Below are 19,630 nucleotides of genomic sequence, written 5' to 3'. Positions count from 1 at the left end.
CGGTGTACTACTGTTCCCAGCAGAATCAGAGTGGCAGTAAACAATGGTATATAGTCTGGCTGAGCGGTGTACACAGAGTGTCAGTAAACAATGGTATATAGTCTGGCTGAGCGGTGTACACAGAGTGTCAGTAAACAATGGTATATAGTCTGGCTGAGCGGTGTACACAGAGTGGCAGTAAACACAATGCTATATACTCTGGCTGAGCGAGCGGTGTACTACTGTTCCCAGCAGACACAGAACAGTGAACAGAATGCTATATAGTGTGGCTGAGCGAGCGGTGTACCACTATTCCCAGCAGACACAGAACAGTGAACAGAATGCTATATAGTGTGGCTGAGCGGGCGGTGTACCACTATTCCCAGCAGACACAGAACAGTGAACAGAATGCTATATAGTGTGGATGAGCGAGCGGTGTACCACTATTCCCAGCAGACACAGAACAGTAAACAGAATGCTATATAGTGTGGCTGAGCGAGCGGTGTACCACTATTCCCAGCAGACACAGAACAGTGAACAGAATGCTATATAGTGTGGCTGAGCGGGCGGTGTACCACTATTCCCAGCAGACACAGAACAGTGAACAGAATGCTATATAGTGTGGATGAGCGAGCGGTGTACCACTATTCCCAGCAGACACAGAACAGTAAACAGAATGCTATATAGTGTGGCTGAGCGAGCGGTGTACCACTATTCCAAGCAGACACAGAACAGTGAACAGAATGCTATATAGTGTGGCTGAGCGAGCGGTGTACCACTATTCCCAGCAGACACAGAGTGGCAGTAAACAGAATGCTATATAGTGTGGCTGAGCGAGGTACACAGAGTGGCAGTAAACAGAATGCTATATAGTGTGGCTGAGCAAGCGGTGTACTACTATTCCCAGCAGACACAGAGTGGCAGTAAACAGAATGCTATATAGTGTGGCTGAGCGAGGTACACAGAGTGGCAGTAAACAGAATGCTATATAGTGTGGCTGAGCAAGCGGTGTACTACTGTTCCCAGCAGTGACACAATGACAGGGGGGACCCTGGCTAGCGTGGCTGGAGCGCGAACTACCCTGCCTGCCTACCCAAAGCTAAACCCACAGACAAATGGCGGAGATATGACGTGGTTCGGGTATTTATTTACCCGAACCACGTGACCGTTCGGCCAATCAGAGCGCGTTCGGGTCCGAACCACGTGACCCGTTCGGCCAATCACAGCGCTAGCCGAACGTTCGGGGAACGTTCGGCCATGCGCTCTTAGTTCGGCCATATGGCCGAACGGTTTGGCCGAGCACCGTCAGGTGTTCGGCCGAACTCGAACATCACCCGAACAGGGTGATGTTCTGCAGAACCCGAACAGTGGCGAACACTGTTCGCCCAACACTAATTTGCATAAATGGAAATATAAAAATGCATGGAAAACGCATATGCGTTTTGTATATGCGAACCGCAAACGCATTAAAACGCATGCAAAATGCATGAAAAACGCATCGCAAGCAGACCAAAAATGCAGTCAAAACGCAAACAACATTAACATAAAACATGACATAAAACGCAGCTTTTCACGTTATGTTGTGTGTGCACCCAGCCTCAGACAATCCGGCTAATCACTCTTCAGGTGGGAGACGGGAACTTTGGGCACCTGTGAGCCTCAGAAGTTTGGTCAGCGTCATACAGGGGCGTAACTACAAATCATGCGGCCCTCCAAATGCTCACACCCTTTCCCCTGCCTACTCTGAGTGACCCTCACCGCCTAAGGGGTCCATTTTGCAAGGGTCATAAAACGAGTGTGGCCATCCCAATCTTCACAACCATTGTGGATGATTCCATTTATCGGAGTGAAGTAATGGTTGGGGCCATGGGTGTAGCAATCACCCCCGCGACCCCCGCCATCGCAGGGGGGGCCAGAGGTGTTGGGGGCCCCTCCTCCTTTCTCTCCCAAACCGCAAATAGCAGTAGGAGAACAGAGGCGCCAGCAGGATAAAAGCGGATAAAAACTTTAAAATTTGCTGGGAGGAAGTGGTGGATTTACCTCCATAAAGCAGACACGAAAGACTGTCTGAATAGTAACAATCACATTTATTAAATAGTACCCCAAAAAAGTGCAACGCGTTTCGCAGGCCCAGCCCGCTTCATCAGGCAATAAACGAGGGGACAAAACAGAATTTCGGCATTAGCAGGTGTAGCGCCTCCCAAACCGCAAGTGCAGCCAGTGAGCAAAGAAACCTCCCCAGTCGCTCACGAAAACCTTTTGCAAGAGCGTCTGTAATTATTTCCTGCTTCCAGAGGCTGCAGAACACTCTCTGCTGCCATTCGCCCTCTCCCAGCCCCGTGGGGTTCAGGGACAAAGGGGGCACCATGCTATCATTTTTGCAGGGGGCCTTATTAAGTCTAGTTATGCCCCTGGTTGGGGCCCCTGCAGAGACTGCTCCCCTCTAGTTATGCTCCTGGTTGGGGCAGAGACTGCTCCCCTCTAGTTATGCTCCTGGTTGGGGCCCCTGCAGAGACTGCTCCCCTCTAGTTATGCCCCATGGTTGGGGCCCCTGCAGAGACTGCTCCCCTCTAGTTATGCCCCATGGTTGGGGCCCCTGCAGAGACTGCTCCCCTCTAGTTATGCCTCTGGTTGGGGCCCCTGCAGAGACTGCTCCCCTCTAGTTATGCCCCATGGTTGGGGCCCCTGCAGAGACTGCTCCCCTCTAGTTATGCCCCTGGTTGGGGCCCCTGCAGAGACTGCTCCCCTCTAGTTATGCCCCTGGTTGGGGCCCCTGCAGACTGCTGCCATAGGTGCCCATGTAAATACAGGCTAAGGGTAGAAATGTGATTCGATCAGAGAGGGATCTATATGATGATTAGGGAGGCTCATTCAGATGTTGCGGAATTGAAATATCTGCATTTCTGACTGGAAAACAGAAAACGGATCTCTGCGGAAATACCTCATTACCGCAACTCGGTTATTTTTAGACCAGGGGTCCCCAAACATTTTCAGTCAGAGGCCGGGTTAACATACTTCAGACTGCTGGGGGGCCGGAACATACATAAAATGATGTTGAAAAACATTACATTGAATCTAGGTATTGATTCCCCCAATCATGCCCGGAGGAGAACTCCCAGCAGAAGTCATTCAGTCATGCGACGCCTGAAGAACATCTTTGTGCACCAGACAGTGAAGCATACCCAGGTGACATCCAGTTGGACAGCAGTGTCACCTGATGCAGAATTGGAAGCCAGTGAATGACTGCTCGCTGTCTTCTGCAGTATGTGGATGGGTGGGGCCAGCACTGCTATTCTATATGCAGGCCACTGATATTTAAAGGTGCAGTTGGCCACATCTATAAGTTATACATTTTGTGTTTGGGGGCCAGTGAAAAAGCCTCAGGGGGGCGCATTCGGCGCACAGCTGTAGTTTGAGGACCACTGTTTTAGACCAATCACAGAACTCGGAAGCATCGGACCAATCAGAGAATGCCGAGTTAACGCGGAAGTATTTGGCCAATCAGTGAATGGAAAAAATGACCCCCCCCCCAAAAAAAAAATAAATAAAGACTCCTCGGAAGTCGGAAAACCAGGTAATCGGTTATCGGCATTGGCGGGGATAAGAATTTCTGCAGAATTGGAAATCCACATTACCAACCATCTCTATGGTCGATCTGGTTGCGATCTATAAGTGTGTGGCTACCTGTAGTCATTAGAGAGGCGGGGCTGCTACAGGGAACAAAGTTAAGGTGGCCATACATCTAGCAAACATGGGCAGATTCTACCAAGAGACAAACCTCTCTCTAATCTAATCTGATTAGAGAGAGATCTGTCGGCTGCCCGTACGCTGTATCCTGAAATTGATCAGGAATTTGCCCCGCATCTGACCGCCGAGCCGGCGCTGTCTGCCCTAATTTTTAATGTGTCGTTGTGTCGTTCCAGCCCCCCCGTGCCTGGTGCCCAGAGCATGCTGTACATTACCCGTCCGTGGTCTATTTACCTACCGCAATCCAGCGCAGCCGCAGTAGCAGTTTTCTGTTCAGGCTCTTGCAGAAATAGCCGAACCCAATCTGGTCCGCTCTACTGCGCAGGCGCAAGTCACCTGCACAGTAGAGTGGACCCGATCGTGCTCAGCTATTTCCTCTGGAGCCCAAACAGAGAGGCGCTCCTGCGCTGGATCGCGATAGGTAAATATTTACACATAAATATATCTGCGCCAAGGACTTATAGCGCTCCAAAAAGCCGCCAGAAGTAAAAAGTCCTCAGATAGACTTCCTCAACAATCCTTTTCAATATACTTCAGCGCTGATGGGCATCAATATTTCAAATCCACCACCACACCCTTCAAAGTGCAGGCTTACCAAGCGGATGAAAGACCCAGATTATAAGGTCTAAACGTTTATGGTAACCAGCCAGCGATCACTGCTTCTCCACCATACATAATACGATTCTTTCTTCATAATCCGTCACAGTTATCCTCAGTTTAAAACCATAAAATAGATCTAAGTGTACTCCGTTTTCTTAAAAACATCAACTTTTAATGCTCAGCAAACGTCATAAAAAGATACTCACATCCGGGCCCTTTTGAAAGGGACCCATTATGTACAAGCGCGTTTCAATAATGCAAGGTGCCGTTCTCACACCAACCACTCGTAGGCCCAGGCCCAACCTAACTACAGTTAGGGGAATGACCACTAGATGGCAGATAACCTGTTGGGAGGGCTGATCATTAATTGGGTGGCCTGTTTATGTATTTCATTTTTATTTTAATTATCATCCTCATTTATATATTTATTTTATTGTTTTTATATGTTATTAGTTATTTTTGCTATGATGTATATTGTAAGTGGGGTGCCGTCCTACACTAACCATTTCTTTTTGCACGGAGGGAAGCGTAATCTAGTTTACTTCCGTGCGGTCCAAGCATAATAGCTGAGTGTAACTCCCCTCTCTGTGCGTTTCAGGGATGGGATTACTTTTATGGAGAGGTGGAACTGATGTTACGTCTAGATGAGAGACTGAATAGACGCCATGTTTGCGTTTCAAGCGGCGGATATAGTATGACGTAGCGGCGGAAATGACGTCGGAAGTAATATGGAGGCGCCGCCGCGATAGGAATTTCCGTGTCGGGATGACTATTTAAAGCAGCCAACTGATACCACTCGGTAAGCTAGCCCCTGATGACGCCATAGCGAAACCGGTTGGGCCTGGGCCTACGAGTGGTTGGTGTGAGAACGGCACCTTGCATTATTGAAACGCGCTTGTACATAATGGGTCCCTTTCAAAAGGGCCCGGATGTGAGTATCTTTTTATGACATTTGCTGAGCATTAAAAGTTGATGTTTTTAAGAAAACGGAGTACACTTAGATCTATTTTATGCTTTTATACTGAGGATAACTGTGACGAATTATGAAGAAAGAATCGTATTATGTATGGTGGAGAAGCAGTGATCGCTGGCTGGTTACCATAAACGTTTAGACCTTATAATCTGGGTCTTTCATCCGCTTGGTAAGGGTGTGGTGGTGGATTTGAAATATTGATGCCCATCAGCGCTGAAGTATATTGAAAAGGTAAATATTTACGTTCCCGACATTCGGGGGCTTACAGCGTTGGATCACCAGGATGGAGGAGGACGGGGGAAGCCTTATTAAGATGCAGAGGCTTCCCCCTCCCAAGGTAAGTATCCCCCAGAGGGGGTTTTCTTTCTTGCAGATTTTTTTGAAGGCCTGTTGCTGCCTGCCCAGTGCCCACAACTGAACTGCCAGGCTGGATGAAGTTGGAGTGAAATATCAGGTGTTTTTCATGGCACCATTTATACAACGCTGAACTTACTCTCCTGAGGATGAGCTCACTGAGCCTTTAATGTCATAACTGCGAGGGACACCACAATACAGTTCAATCCCATTCAGAGCTGTGTCATCTCCCCAACCCTGAGGTTCTTCAACCTAAAAGAAAAAATAGTATATTTGAACAAAATGAGACAGTTAACCTCCTTAGCGGTAATCACGAGTTCAGCTCTGGGTGGAAAAAACATGCCAGGAGGCAGGAGCGGTAAACCCGAGCTGAACTCGAGATAGCCGCCTCGATGTCTATGCAGAGCAATGCACATAGCGGGCATTTTCACTCACCTCCCGGGGGATCCCAACGTCGGCTGCAATTCTTCTTACTCTCCTCCGAGGCTCTGCTTCCCCCTGGTGAGTTAAATCCCTAAGGCTTTATGGGTTTTTTTGCATATAATTTATTTATGTAACTATGGGAGAGGGTGAGAGGTAAGGGGTTAATTTTAAATGTAACGGTGGTTCTTTTTATATATATAAAAAAAATGAATATACAGTAGGTGTAATTTTACTATCTGGCCACAACATGCCCTTGTGCATTATTTCCTATTAGCGTACTATAGGTATGCTAAACAGGAAGTAATGTGTGGACTGGAAGATACTATGATGCAGGCATCTCATTGATGTCGCCAATCATTGACACGGGAACTTAGATTAACCTTCCTGGCTGTATGATTATTTCTGGATTTTATTGTCTTTTCTGAATGTGTCAGACCCGAAAACCAGGAAAAAATCATGCTGCCAGAAAGCCAGCAGCAGCCCCAGCACTCACTCACCTCCCTGGGCTCCAGTGCTGCAATTGTACCTCCCTCCTCCGTGTGGCGCTGTAACTCTGTTGTGAGATCACTGACGGCGATCTCACCAGAGTGATTCAGAGCCTCCCTGGAGAGGAAGTAGAATGTCTGCCTGCGTCTGGAATCCTGGATACCCCAGGAGGTGAGTGAAAACACCCGCTGCGCTCCATTGCTCTGCATTGAGCTCCCAGCGGCTAGCCCGAGCGTAGCTCGGGGTTACTGCCAGGGAGGTTAACGAATGGGAACTGCGTTAGTAGAGAATGATGCAATGTTATTAAACGAAAAAAGCAATATAACAGAAAATAAAAATATGGTTTTTTTTCTATGCTACTAATGTTCTATACATACTACACATACAATTCATTATACAATGCGTTTTTTTTGTTTTTGTTTGCTTCAGTGTCACTTTAAGAAGTACTAGTTTACAGGAGAGGATATAGAGATTTACCCATTTTATTAATGAATTTATGGAGATCGAAAACTACTTTTTTTTTTCCTTGTAGCCTGTTGAAAAGAACCAACAATCTCCTATGCTGAAAAAAAAATATGCCAAATACAACTGTGCCATGCTACAATACAACTTATATTTAAAGGATACCCAAGTGACATGTGACATGAGGAGATAGACATGTGTATGTACAGTGCCTAGCACACAAATAACTATGCTGTGTTCCTTTTTTTCTTTCTCTGCCTGAAAGAGTTAAACATCAGGTATGTAAGGGCTCTTTCACATTAGGGCAGATTTTCTGCGTTTCAACGCAAAAGGTAAAGTTTGCGTTACCCAAGGTGAAATGAAAGTCCATAGACTTTCATTTTAGCTTTCACATATAACGCAGCCTTTTTGTGCGTTGCGTTACACTGCACCCAGGCGCAGTTTTTCGGCCGACGCTAGCTTTATGCGTTACAATGTTAGTCAATGTAAAACGCACACTATTTTAATCCGTTAACGCAGGCAATCAGTCCCAGAATGCAACAGAGAAACAATGTAGAAAGTTGAAAACTAAAAGAAAAAAAATTACCTGCGTTTTTCTATGTGCTGTAACGCATTGAAAACGGATTAAAAACGCACACTCACTGCAGTGCAACGCACATTAAAACGCATACAACAAAAAATGTATGCTTTGAGCGTTCTCCAACGCAAGCTCTGATGTGAAAGAGCCCTAAGTGGCTGACTCATTCCTGACTCAGACAGGAAATGACTACAGTGTGACCCTCACTGATAAGAAATTCCAACTATAAAACACTTTCCTAGCAGAAAATGGCTTCTGAGAGCAGGAACAAGATAAAAAGGTTTAATAGTTCATAGATTTTATCTCTGGCATACGAATGTGTCATTGAGTAAAAACAATAAAAGAGTTAAAACTTAAAAAGTAGATTTAAACATAAAATAAAACTGTGGAATATCTTAAAAAGTCATTTTTAAGAAAAGGAAGATAGATACAATTTTTTATTTCATTAGTTTATTTTCGCCTCAGGTGTCCTTTAAGTATTTAGTTTAACCACTTTACCACTGAGGGGTTTTACCCCTTGAGCACCAGAGCAATTTTCACCTTTCAGCGCTCCTTCCATTCATTTGTCTATAACTTTACCATTACTTATCACAATGAAATGAACTATATCTTGTTTTTTCCGCCACCAATTAGGCTTTCTTTAGGTGGGACATTATGCCAAGAATTATTTTATTCTAAATGTGTTTTAATTGGAAAATAGGAAAAAAATGTGGGAAAAAAAATCATTATTTTTCAGTTTTCGGCCAATATAGTTTTTAAATAATGCATGCTACTGTAATTAAAATCCACGAAATGTATTTGCCCATTTGTCCTGTTTATTACACAATTTAAATTATGTCCCTATCACAATGTTTGGCGCCAATATTTTATTTGGAAATAAAGGTGCATTTTTTCCAGTTTTGCGTCCATCCCTAATTACAAGCCCATAGTTTATAAAGTAACAGTGTTATACCCTCTTGACATAAATATCTAAAGAGTTCAGTCCCTAAGGTAACTATTTATGTATTTTTTTTTATTGTAATTTTTCGTTCAATGAACGGGAACGGTTTTTTCACGTTCATTGATCTCCGGGAGAGCAGGCGGCGGTGTGCACGGGCTAGGGAGCGCACGCACGGGTGAGCGGGAGAGCGGACAGCGGCGGTAGTGGCGGGGGTGTGTGTATCTACGCCCCTGGTGGGGAAAGGGTGTTATAAGGGGAGTAGATACACGCACCGGTGGTGGTAAAGTGGTTAATCTGAGCAGATAGCCTCACAATGCATTATGGGTAAATAATTTATTATTGGTGATTCTGGTTTTCTGTGACATTACTGGGTACTCTGTAACATATCCGCAATTTCACATTAGTAATCGTCAGCCACCCTATGCTGATTCTGGCTAAAAAAATAATTACCCCCACCCAAAAAGAAGACAATGGTGTTGTTTTGGACATCTTTACCTAGTCAAAGTCTTCTTTGCATCAATAGCAAAACAAATGTGAGCGGTAATAGGGATCTCATATGTGTACTAACTGCATGGTGTGTTTATAACTCATGACAGACCTATTGTTCACTGCAGTGGTGGCTCCAGCTTCAGATTTTGGGGGGCACCAAGGAGGCACAGTGATTGGCTGGTGGGGCCGGGCCAATTTGGGTGATCAAAATTGATGTTTGTATGGCGAGTTTTAGATATTTTTTGCCTAACTCAGATTATAAAGTTAAAGAGACACTGAAGCTAAAAAAAAAATATGATATAAATGAATTGGTTGTGCAGTACGGATAATTACTAGAACATTAGTAGCAAAGAAAATATTCTCATATTTGTATTTTCAGTTATTGTTTTCTTTTTGTTTTTTATATTATTGCATTATTCTCTAATATTTGCAGTTTACACACTACTCAGCATTCTAAATGATTTTACAGAGCAGGCCAGTGAACTTTTGAACTTTCCTCTGCGGAAAAAAAAAAACCAATACAGTGACAGACACTTGAGATAATAAGCTTCAGAAAACAGAGCTCTCTGCAAGTTTGAAAGACGTGGACCTCAGTGGCTTTTTTGCATAGATAACAACTGGAGTGTCTTAACACTTCCTGTACTGGAAACAATATTAGAATCATGTCTCTGCTCCTAATGTTTTATTTCTTAGCTGTACTACGCATACAAATCATTATATCATAAGTTTATTTTCACTTCAGATTCCCTTTAAGGCTAACTAGTCCAGCAATGATAAGAACCAAATGTAAACATCACAAACACAACGCAGATGCTTTTGAGCACTCTGCTCAAATTGTCAGATTGTCCAAATAAAGGTGCTACTATTCAACCTACAGATGTACTTAGTTAGTTTGCTGGCATGCTTTAACTACATTAGACCGCGTTACATCCGTACAGCGCTGCAGTCTCCGGCAGCACTGTACGAGATCAGCGATCCCTGGCCTCTGATTGGCTCGGGATTGCCACGCTCTCATAGGCTGATGCCTTTGAGAGGCGGAACAGGACGGATCCCCGTCCTGTTCCATACAGAACACTGAGGGGAGGGGGGAGGGAGAAACAGCCTCGTACAGGCTGGAAAAAAAAAAACTGCCACAGCGATCAGACACCTATGCCGGCATGTCCCCTTAGGGACAAAACAAGGAGGTGAGTCCGATCGCTGGGCTCCATAGCTGGGCTGTGCAGGAGGCTGAAAAAAACTGCACAGCCTAGCTTAGCTAAAAAGAGCCTGGTCGTTAGGGGGAGTAAAGCCTGGGGACCTTAAGTGGTTAATCCCTATTTGCTAGCAAGCTGCTCCTGTGTGGACAGACAGATTTTTTTGCAAATACAGTGTCATCCAGATACATTAATTAATAGGGGTCTTGCAAGGATTGTGAGGAATTTATAGCAAATAGATAAGACCCTTGGTTAATTTAACACCTGCATAGACTCAGGCTGACATGGAGAGTTTTTTTTATAGATCCTATCCTGTTCACTGTATGCTGCGGGTGCCTGGAAACAGTTAACTGTATGTTACTGAGCAGGGGGGGGGGGGGGGCACTCAGGTGGGAACAGTGATTCCCAGGGGGGGGGGGGGGGAGGCAGTGCCCCAGCATGCCCCACTGCAGAGCTGCCTATGCTGTTCAGCCACATTACTCACGTCACATCCCTGTTACTTCTCAGATTCCCAGTCCAGTTTTCCCCATTTCACTTTTTATACGTATGTATTAGTGATGATTGGAATATGCTAATAATGATTTTGCCACATTTTGCGTAATTTTCCTAATTATGATTATGAACATAATGGAAAAATCGTAATCACTAAAAAATAATGTGAAATTTTCTGTAATTTCGACCACACACACATTATTGATAATTATGATCATTTTTGGAATGACGATTGTGTTACCCATACTTCGTAATTTAGTGTAAATGTCTTGTTTTACAAAAAATTACAAGGAAAGCAAAATTAAACACGTAATTATGCTTTAACTCAAAATTATGATTTATGAAATTATAAATTGAGAATTTTCTGATAATTACGAATTACAATTTTGTGTCCTAATTGAAATTTTTGTGTCGTAATTACGGAAAAAAACATGACATTTTGACTCATCACTAGTAGGTATAGATAATAATATAGTGGAAATTTCATTTAGCTTTTTAATCTCTACTCACCTTCAAACTGAATGCTCTGGCAGCAGTTCCTGGAGGACAGGTGGCCATTGGTCCCCATTCTCCCCACTTGCCTCCATTATTCACCTCAATCACGTCACCATAAGCCAGAGTGGCCTGCAGTAGGAACAGTGACACAGCTAAGCTCAGCATCTTCTTCTTCTTCACGGTGACCTCACAGAGAAGATGAAGCAGTCAGAAGAGTTATGGAAACTGTACTCAGAGCTTCCATATTTATAGCTCGCGATGTGCCCCGGGCTATAAGTCTTTTTTTCTTGGTTGGGTATGTTTCCTGGAGAGTTAAAAAATAACAGGAACAAACTACACCTTAAAAATTTCTTCCGCTTGTCTAGTCAAATCACATGATCTATGGTCTTCAGCCAAAGAAAAAAAATGTCAGATTTTAAGATTGTTAGATAGCCATTCATCATCTCTCTTTCCATTCCATCTGACATTTCTATAGGATGGAAAATGAAGGCGAAGAAAGTGATGTGATGTAGATACAGTGATGGGCTGTAGAGTGAGGGCAAAGGTAGACAATCAGTCAGCCAATAGGTCTTCCAATGAGTCTTAATGTTGGCACAAGTGGCCAAGCAGGAACAGGTAGAGCACTAATAAAACAAAAGAGTGGGGTTGTAAAGAACAGATTCCAGCTGTTTGACAGTCTACAAAGTCTGACTTCTTGACTCATAGCAGTACACTACCAACTGATGATGATGGTGTTACTCGGGGTTCAGAGCATACTGTTATTAAAAAAGAACTTAAAAATTAAAATAGAAAAAAAGTGCCTCTGTGGGGCACTTACCTCAGGGGGGCAGCCTAATTAGCACCCAGAGGCTTCCCCCTTGGGGCAAGTGCCCCCGGTCGTGTGATGTCGAAAATCCTTGCTGGGCTCCAAGATCATAACAATCCGGTGAGAGCCTCATGCAGGTGTAGTAGCTGCTTTCCTTTGGGCAAAAGCAGAAATATCCAAGCCTGATTGGATCCACTCTACTGCGAAGGCATGAAGGGTCTGCGTCTACGCAGTAGAGTGTTATTTCCGTCTTAGCCCGAAGGAAAACCACTACTGCTCCTGCGTGAGGCTCTCACAGGATTGTTATGATCCTGGAGTCCAGTTACCATAAAGCTTTAATTATACAGTTGTGTTAATAATTATTCAACCCCCAATGCTGTAAAGGGTTTAAGGAATTTAGTGTACATTTGTAATTGTGTTCAGAATGAAATCTTACAAGGACTTTTTAAAGAACCAAATGCAACTAAAATGACATCAGTTGATTTTGTAATACAGTATTAAATTTTTTTTTGTTATTTCATTGACACAATTATTCAACCCCTTAGGCCTGGAACCCACTGAAATCAGCAAACGCGAAACGCAACCGCTAGCGTTTTGTCTGAGCGGTTTGCAAGCGGATTCATGCGCGTTTTCGGTCGCTTTTTGCAGTGTATTTTTTTGCTCAGCGGTTGTGTAGCGTTTTGCGTTTTGCGTTTTTATCCTGATTGGTCCTGTGAATTATTTTTAATTTTGTTACAGTGTGCTGAACCGCAAAACGCTAGCAAAACCGCTCAGTTTAGGTTTTGCTGAGCGTTTCCGCTAGCGTTTCAATACTTTACATTGAAGCGCTAACGCTCCCAAAATGCTGCATGTCCTGCGTTTGCGTTTCTGGGAAACGCAAACGCTCCTGTGGAAGATGCCCCGACTATTAACATTAGCCCAGCGTTTTGGCAAACTGCTAGCGTATCGCAGTGCTGCCAAAACGCTGCCAAAAGCGCTCCTGTGGGTTCCAGCCCTGAAAGACTACCACTCTTAAGAACAGAGGTTCATTCAAGTGTTTTCGATCAGGTATTGAAAACACCTGTGGATGTTAACGAGCAGCAATCAAGCATAATAAGCACCAATTAGGCAGATTTGAAATTACTGTGATACTCAGCTCCTTCTAGACATTTACTGGTGTGTTTACAAACATGGTGAAGTCAAGAGAATGGTCCAGGAAGACAAGAGAAGAGGTGATATCTCTTCACAGGAAGGGCAATGGCCAGGGGCGTAGGGCCTGTGGTCGCAACGGTCGCCTCGGCGACCGGGCCCGGCTCCTGAAGAGGCGGGGGAGGGGCCCGGGGGGCCCATGTCCGTTTGGACTCGGAGATCCCTGCGTGCGTTATTGGGAGGGGGGAGCTGCAGCCGTGGGGAGGGCAGTCCGACCTCTCCCCGGGCCCCCCCCTCCCCCTCAGATGCAGAGTGCGCAGCGCACGGAAGCGCTGTAGGCAGAACTCACCTGCCTGCGTTCCAAGCGCCGCTGGTCTCCTCCCGCTCTGCATAGATCTGCTGTTACACACTGCTTCCGGCTAAACAGGAAGCAGTGTGTAACAACATCTATACAGAGCGGGAGGAGACCAGCGGCGCAGGGACGGAGGTGAGTTCCGCCTACAGCGCTTCCGTGCGCTGCGCACTCTGCATCTGAGGAGGAGAGGAAGGGAGGGAGAGGGCAGCTAGCGACCTACCTACCTACCTAACCTACCCTGGGGAGCCAGCTACCTACCTAACCTATCCTGGGGGGCAGCTACCTACCTAACCTACCCTGGGGGGCCAGCTACCTACCTAACCTATCCTGGGGGGCCAGCTACCTACCTAACCTATCCTGGGGGGCCAGCTACCTACCTAACCTATCCTGGGGGGCCAGCTACCTACCTAACCTATCCTGGGGGGCCAGCTACCTACCTAACCTATCCTGGGGGGCCAGCTACCTACCTAACCTATCCTGGGGGGCCAGCTACCTACCTAACCTATCCTGGGGGGCCAGCTACCTACCTAACCTATCCTGGGGGGCCAGCTACCTACCTAACCTATCCTGGGGGGCAGCTACCTACCTAACCTATCCTGGGGGGCAGCTACCTACCTAACCTATCCTGGGGGGCCAGCTACCTACCTAACCTATCCTGGGGGGCCAGCTACCTACCTAACCTATCCTGGGGGGCCAGCTACCTACCTAACCTATCCTGGGGGGCAGCTACCTACTCTAACCTATCCGGGGGGGCAGCTACCTACTCTAACCTATCCTGGGGGGCCAGCTACCTACTCTAACCTATCCTGGGGGGCCAGCTACCTACCTAACCTATCCTGGGGGGCCAGCTACCTACCTAACCTATCCTGGGGGGCCATCTACCTACCTAACCTATCCTGGGGGGCCAGCTACCTACCTAACCTATCCTGGGGGGCAGCTACCTACCTAAGCTATACTGGGGGGGCAGCTACCTAACCTATCCTGGGGGGGCAGCTACCTAACCTATCCTGGGGGGGCAGCTACCTACTTAACCTATCCTGGGGGGCCAGCTACCTACCTAACCTATCCTGGGGGGGCCAGCTACCTACCTAACCTATCCTGGGGGGCCAGCTACCTACCTAACCTATCCTGGGGGGCAGCTACCTACTCTAACCTATCCTGGGGGAAAGCTACCTAATCTATCCTGGGGGGCAGCTACCTAACCTATCCTGGGGGGCACCTACCTCATCTAACCTATACTGGGGGGCAGCTACCTAATCTAACCTATACTGGGGGGCACCTACCTATCTAACCTGGGGGCACTTAATTGTCTAACCTGTATTCGGGGCACCTAGCTAGCCTATACAGGTGGCAACTATACTGGCTACCTATATTGGAGGCACCTACCTAACTAACCTATACTGGGGGCACCTACCTATCTAACCTATGCTGGGGGCAACTATTCTGGCTACCTATATTAGAGGCACCCACCTAGCTAACCTGTACTGGCGGCGCCTGCCTATCTAACCTATACTGGGGGCAACTATACTGGCTACCTATGCTGGAGGCACCTACCTGGCTAACCTATACCGGGGGCAACTATACTGGCGTACCTATGCCTGGCTACCTATACTGGGGGGACCTATAGCTGGCTATAGGGATTCGGATATGTGTGTGCGTCGGGTGTTGCCGGGGGAGGGGGGCTGTTGTTGCCGTGGGGGGGGGGGGGGGGGGCACATCCAGATTCCGCATCGGGGCCCAGAGGTTTGTAGCTACGCCACTGGCAATGGCTATAAGAAGATTGCAAAGATGTTAAACATATCAAGAGACACCATAGGAAGTAGAGATGGGCCGAACCTCCGATTTTTGGTTCGCGAACACCGTTCGTGAACTTCCGCGAAAGGTTCGGTTCGCGCAAACTTTCGCGAACCGCAATAGACTTCAATGGGGACGTGAACTTGGAAAACTAGGAACACTTATGCTGGCCAGAAAAGTGATGGAAAAGATGTTTCAAGGGTTCTAACACCTGGAGGGGGGCATGGCGGAGTGGGATACATGCCAAAAGTCCCAGGGAAAAATCTGGATTTGACGGAAAGCAGCGTTTTAAAGGCAGAAATCACATGGAATGCTAAATTGCAGGCCTAAAGTGCTTTAAAACATCTTGCATGTGTATACATCAATCAGGTAGTGTAATTAGTGTACTGCTTCACACTGGCACACCAAACTCACTGTGTAACGCACCGCAAACAACTGTTTGTGTAGTGACGGCCGTGCTGGACTGGTGCGCACCATGGCGAGAGTGCAGATCGTGGCGGTTTTCAAGCCCATATGGTCGCCGGGCTGTGGCTCAATGATAGAACAACAGTGACTGTCCAGCTGATCAAATTTGGTCTGTCCACAATTAAGTAACTACCTTATTATCTTCTTGTATGTAGGTAGGCATAGGTAGGTGTCCCAGTATAGGTAGGTAGGCATAGGTAGGTGTCCCAGTATAGGTAGATAGGCATAGGTAGATGCCCCAGTAGTTAGCTAGGCATAGGAAGGAGTCCCAGTATAGGTAGGTAGGCATAGGTAGGTGCCCTAGTATAGGTAGGTAGGTAGACATAGGTAGGTGTCCCTGTATAGGTAAGTAGGTGCCCCAGTAGTTAGTTAGGCATAGGTAGGTGTCCCAGTATAGGTAGGTAGGCATAGGTAGGTGTCCCAGTATAGGTAGATAGGCATAGGTAGGTGTCCCAGTAGTGAGCTAGGCATAGGTAGGAGTCCCAGTATAGGTAGGTAGGCATAGGTAGGTGTCCCAGTATAGGTAGATAGGCATAGGTAGGTGCCCCAGTAGTTAGCTAGGCATAGGTAGGAGTCCCAGTATAGGTAGGTAGGCATAGGTAGGTGTCCCAGTATAGGTAGATAGGCATAGGTAGGTGTCCCAGTAGTGAGCTAGGCATAGGTAGGAGTCCCAGTATAGGTAGGTAGGCATAGGTAGGTGTCCCAGTATAGGTAGATAGGCATAGGTAGGTGCCCCAGTAGTTAGCTAGGCATAGGTAGGAGTCCCAGTATAGGTAGGTAGGCAGGGCCTGGCTGGCAGATTAATAGCAATTACCAAGGTCCAGCTGCAACAGATCGGGCTGTATAATGCAGTGTCAGTGGGCAACACAAAAAAAAAACACATCAGGAGAACATTAGCTCTCAAAAGAGCTGTTGTGGCGTGCTATTATAGCAATAAGAATCAGCCAGGAGCAAGCTAACAAGCCAAGAGCCTAACTAATCTTTCCCTAGGAGAAACAGTGTGCAGCAACTCGCACTACTCTCACTATAGCAGGCACACGAGTGAGTGTAATGGCCGGCATTCCCTGTCTTATATACAGGGGGGAGTGGCTCCAGGACTGAGTGTAGCCTGATTGGCTACAATGTGCCTGCTGACTGTGAGGTAGAGGGTCAAAGTTGACCCTAATGGAGCATTATGGGGGCGAACCGAACTTCCGGGAAAGTTCGCCTTCGCTTGCGAACCACCCAAAGTGTGCCTGGAACCGTTTGCGTGCGAACCGTTCGGCCCATCTCTAATAGGAAGCATCATTCGCAAATTCAAGGCAAAGGGCACTGTTGAAACGCTACCTGGTTGTGGCAGAAAGAAGATGATGATTTTGACTGCTGTGCGCTACCTGAAGCGCAAAGTGGAGAAAAGTCCCCGTGTGACTGCTGAGGAACTGAAAAAAGATTTGTCAGGTGCGGGTACTGAAGTTTCAGCTCAGACAATAAGGCGCACACTGCGTAATGAAGGCCTCCATGCCAGAACTCCCAGGCGCACCCCCTTGCTGTCTCCAAAGAATAAGAAGAGTTGACTGCAGTATGCCAAAAGTCATGTGGGCAAAGCACAAAAGTTTTGGGATAGTGATCTGTGGACTGATGAAACAAAATTAGAACTGTTTGGGCCCATGGATCAACGCTATGTTTGAAGGAGGAAGAACAAGGCCTATGAAGAAAAGAACACCTTGCCTACTGTGAAGCATAGCGGGGGGTCAATCATGCTTTGGGGCTGTACAGGGAAGCTTCAGCGTGTGCAAGGTACCATGAATTCTCTTCAGTACCAGGAGATATTGGATGAAAATGTGATGCAGTCCGTCACAAACCTGAGGCTTGGGAGACGTTGGACCTTTCAACAGGACAATGATCCCAAGCATAGCTCCAAGACCACTAGAGCATGGTTGCAGATTAAAGGCTGGAACATTTTGGAGTTGCCATCGCAGTCACCAGACTTAAATCTGATTGAGAACCTATGGTGGGACTTAAAGAAAGCAGTTGCAGTGCGCAAGCCTAAGAATGTGACTGAACTGGAGGCTTTTGCCCATGAAGAAGGGGCTAAGATACCCGTAGATCGCTGCACGACACTTGTGTCAAGCTATGATTCACGTGTAAAAGCTGTTATAACTGGAAAAGGATGTTGTACTAAGTACTAAGAATGAATGTCACTTGGGGGTTGATTAAAACTGATAATGATGTGAGCACAGAAAAGACATTTGTGGTTATTTCATTATAAATGTTATGTTATATTTGTCTGACTTACAAGTACCTCTTTGATTTAATTGTAAACAAGATGACTGAAATGATCAAAATCAATGTCAAACTGGCCAAAAACACTCAATTTCAGTGGGGGTTGAATAATTTTGAACACAACTGTAGCCAGGGCCGGCCCTACACTTTTTGCCGCCTGAGGCAAATTTCTAAAAAATTGATGCTGCTGCTTCCGCCCCCCCCCCCCCCCCCGCCGAGCCGGAGGGGTAGCGGGAAGGACGGGGGTATTGGGCCTAGCGGCGGGGAGGGTGGTCGGACCCCCCCTCCCTCGCCTGGGTCCCCCGATCTGCGCTCCCCTCCAGCCTTACATAGTGAAGCAGCCAGCCGCTACTCGTACGAGGCACGGGCGGGGAGGAGTGAGTCCTCCCCGCCCGTGCCTCTTACGAGTAGTGGCTGCTTCACTATGTAAGGCTGGAGGGGAGCGCAGATCGGGGGACCCAGGCAAGGGAGGGGGGGGTCCGACCCCCCTCCCCGCCGCTAGGCCCAATACCCCCGTCCTGCCCGCTACCCCTCCGGCTCGGCGGCCGGCTCCCCGCACCCAAGGACGGGCGGGTGTCGCTACTAGAAAGATGCCGCCTGAGGCAAAAGTTTCACCCCGCCTCATGAGCGGGCCGGCCCTGACTGTAGCAAGGATAATAGACTGGATGTATAGAAACAAAACTGTTAGGGAATCATACTCTGAGGAATCCCTTTCCCAATCCCTACCATGTATGGATTCTGATCTAATCCCACCCTCGTGTTACATTCCCCCCTAGCAAGACAGGCGATATCAATTTGGAGTAGAATCAGAGTAAAGTTTAAAATCTCTTCCCATCCAGGGTCCTCTTTCACACGTTTGATAATCCAGCTTTTCCTCCCGGCTTAAGGTGTCACTCCGTTCTCTCCCTTGTTAGAAGTTCATGGTCTCAGGTCAGACATGTCAGATCAGGCTCCCCCTCTGTGTTTTCACCCACCAATCCCATATTACTAGGCCACTGTTGCCATGCAGGTCTCATGCACTAGGGCCACCATGATCTCCCGTGACCCCTCTCACCCTGGCAGCCATTACTTCAAGCTCCTCCCATTGGGCCGTCGCTACAGAACTATTCCATCCAAAACCACCAGGCGGAAGAATACTTTCTTCCCTGAAGCCGTTAGGTTACTGAACTCCAACCTCCCCCTGCCCGGCCTGCTTCAAAAACTGCTGGGTCGGTCAGCCGGCCCACGCCGCTGCCTGCCTTGGTTCTTATCCGAAAATGGACTCAGGGCCCTTGTCAGCATCTTTTTTTGTCTACTGCACTTCAAAGTGTATGTATTGTATGTCTGTCTTTACGCTGTCTATGCCATGTGAACCACAAATAATTCCAAGTATAGCTCTGCTGTACTTCGCGAAATAAAACTGATTCTGATTCCGAGATGCTGGGTTTTCATTGGGTTCAGAATAACTAGTCTGGAAACCATTTACATCCTCTTGCAAGTCTCTGGGTGCTGGGAGTGTTGTGGCTACTAATCTCACTAGTTTTCGAAGCTCCAAACCTACTCCTCTGGTCTCTCTGGGGTACGGGCTGTTGAGGGAAGAGGAACTTGATGTGCTCCCTATCTTTTGTACAA

General features: G+C 47.0%; 1 protein-coding gene across 2 annotated transcripts in view; it reads right to left on the bottom strand.

The window, feature by feature from the left end:
- LOC137560899 (vitelline membrane outer layer protein 1 homolog) overlaps positions 1-19,630 on the bottom strand; it is a 41,750-nt gene that overhangs the window by 5,077 nt on the left and 17,043 nt on the right. For both annotated transcript variants that reach the window (XM_068272059.1, XM_068272058.1), the window contains exons 2-3: positions 11,226-11,514; positions 5,793-5,905 (exon numbers count right to left, since the gene is read on the bottom strand). In XM_068272059.1, coding sequence (XP_068128160.1) covers positions 5,793-5,905; positions 11,226-11,375 — 263 coding nt within the window. In that variant the 5' untranslated portion in view covers positions 11,376-11,514. The remainder of the gene's footprint in view (positions 1-5,792; positions 5,906-11,225; positions 11,515-19,630) is intronic.

Source organism: Hyperolius riggenbachi, chromosome 3 (assembly GCF_040937935.1).
Source record: "Hyperolius riggenbachi isolate aHypRig1 chromosome 3, aHypRig1.pri, whole genome shotgun sequence".
Classification (NCBI taxonomy): Eukaryota; Metazoa; Chordata; class Amphibia; order Anura; family Hyperoliidae; genus Hyperolius; species Hyperolius riggenbachi.
The sequence above is the reverse complement of the archived record's forward strand: the minus strand, read 5'-3'. Positions and strand labels throughout refer to the sequence as shown.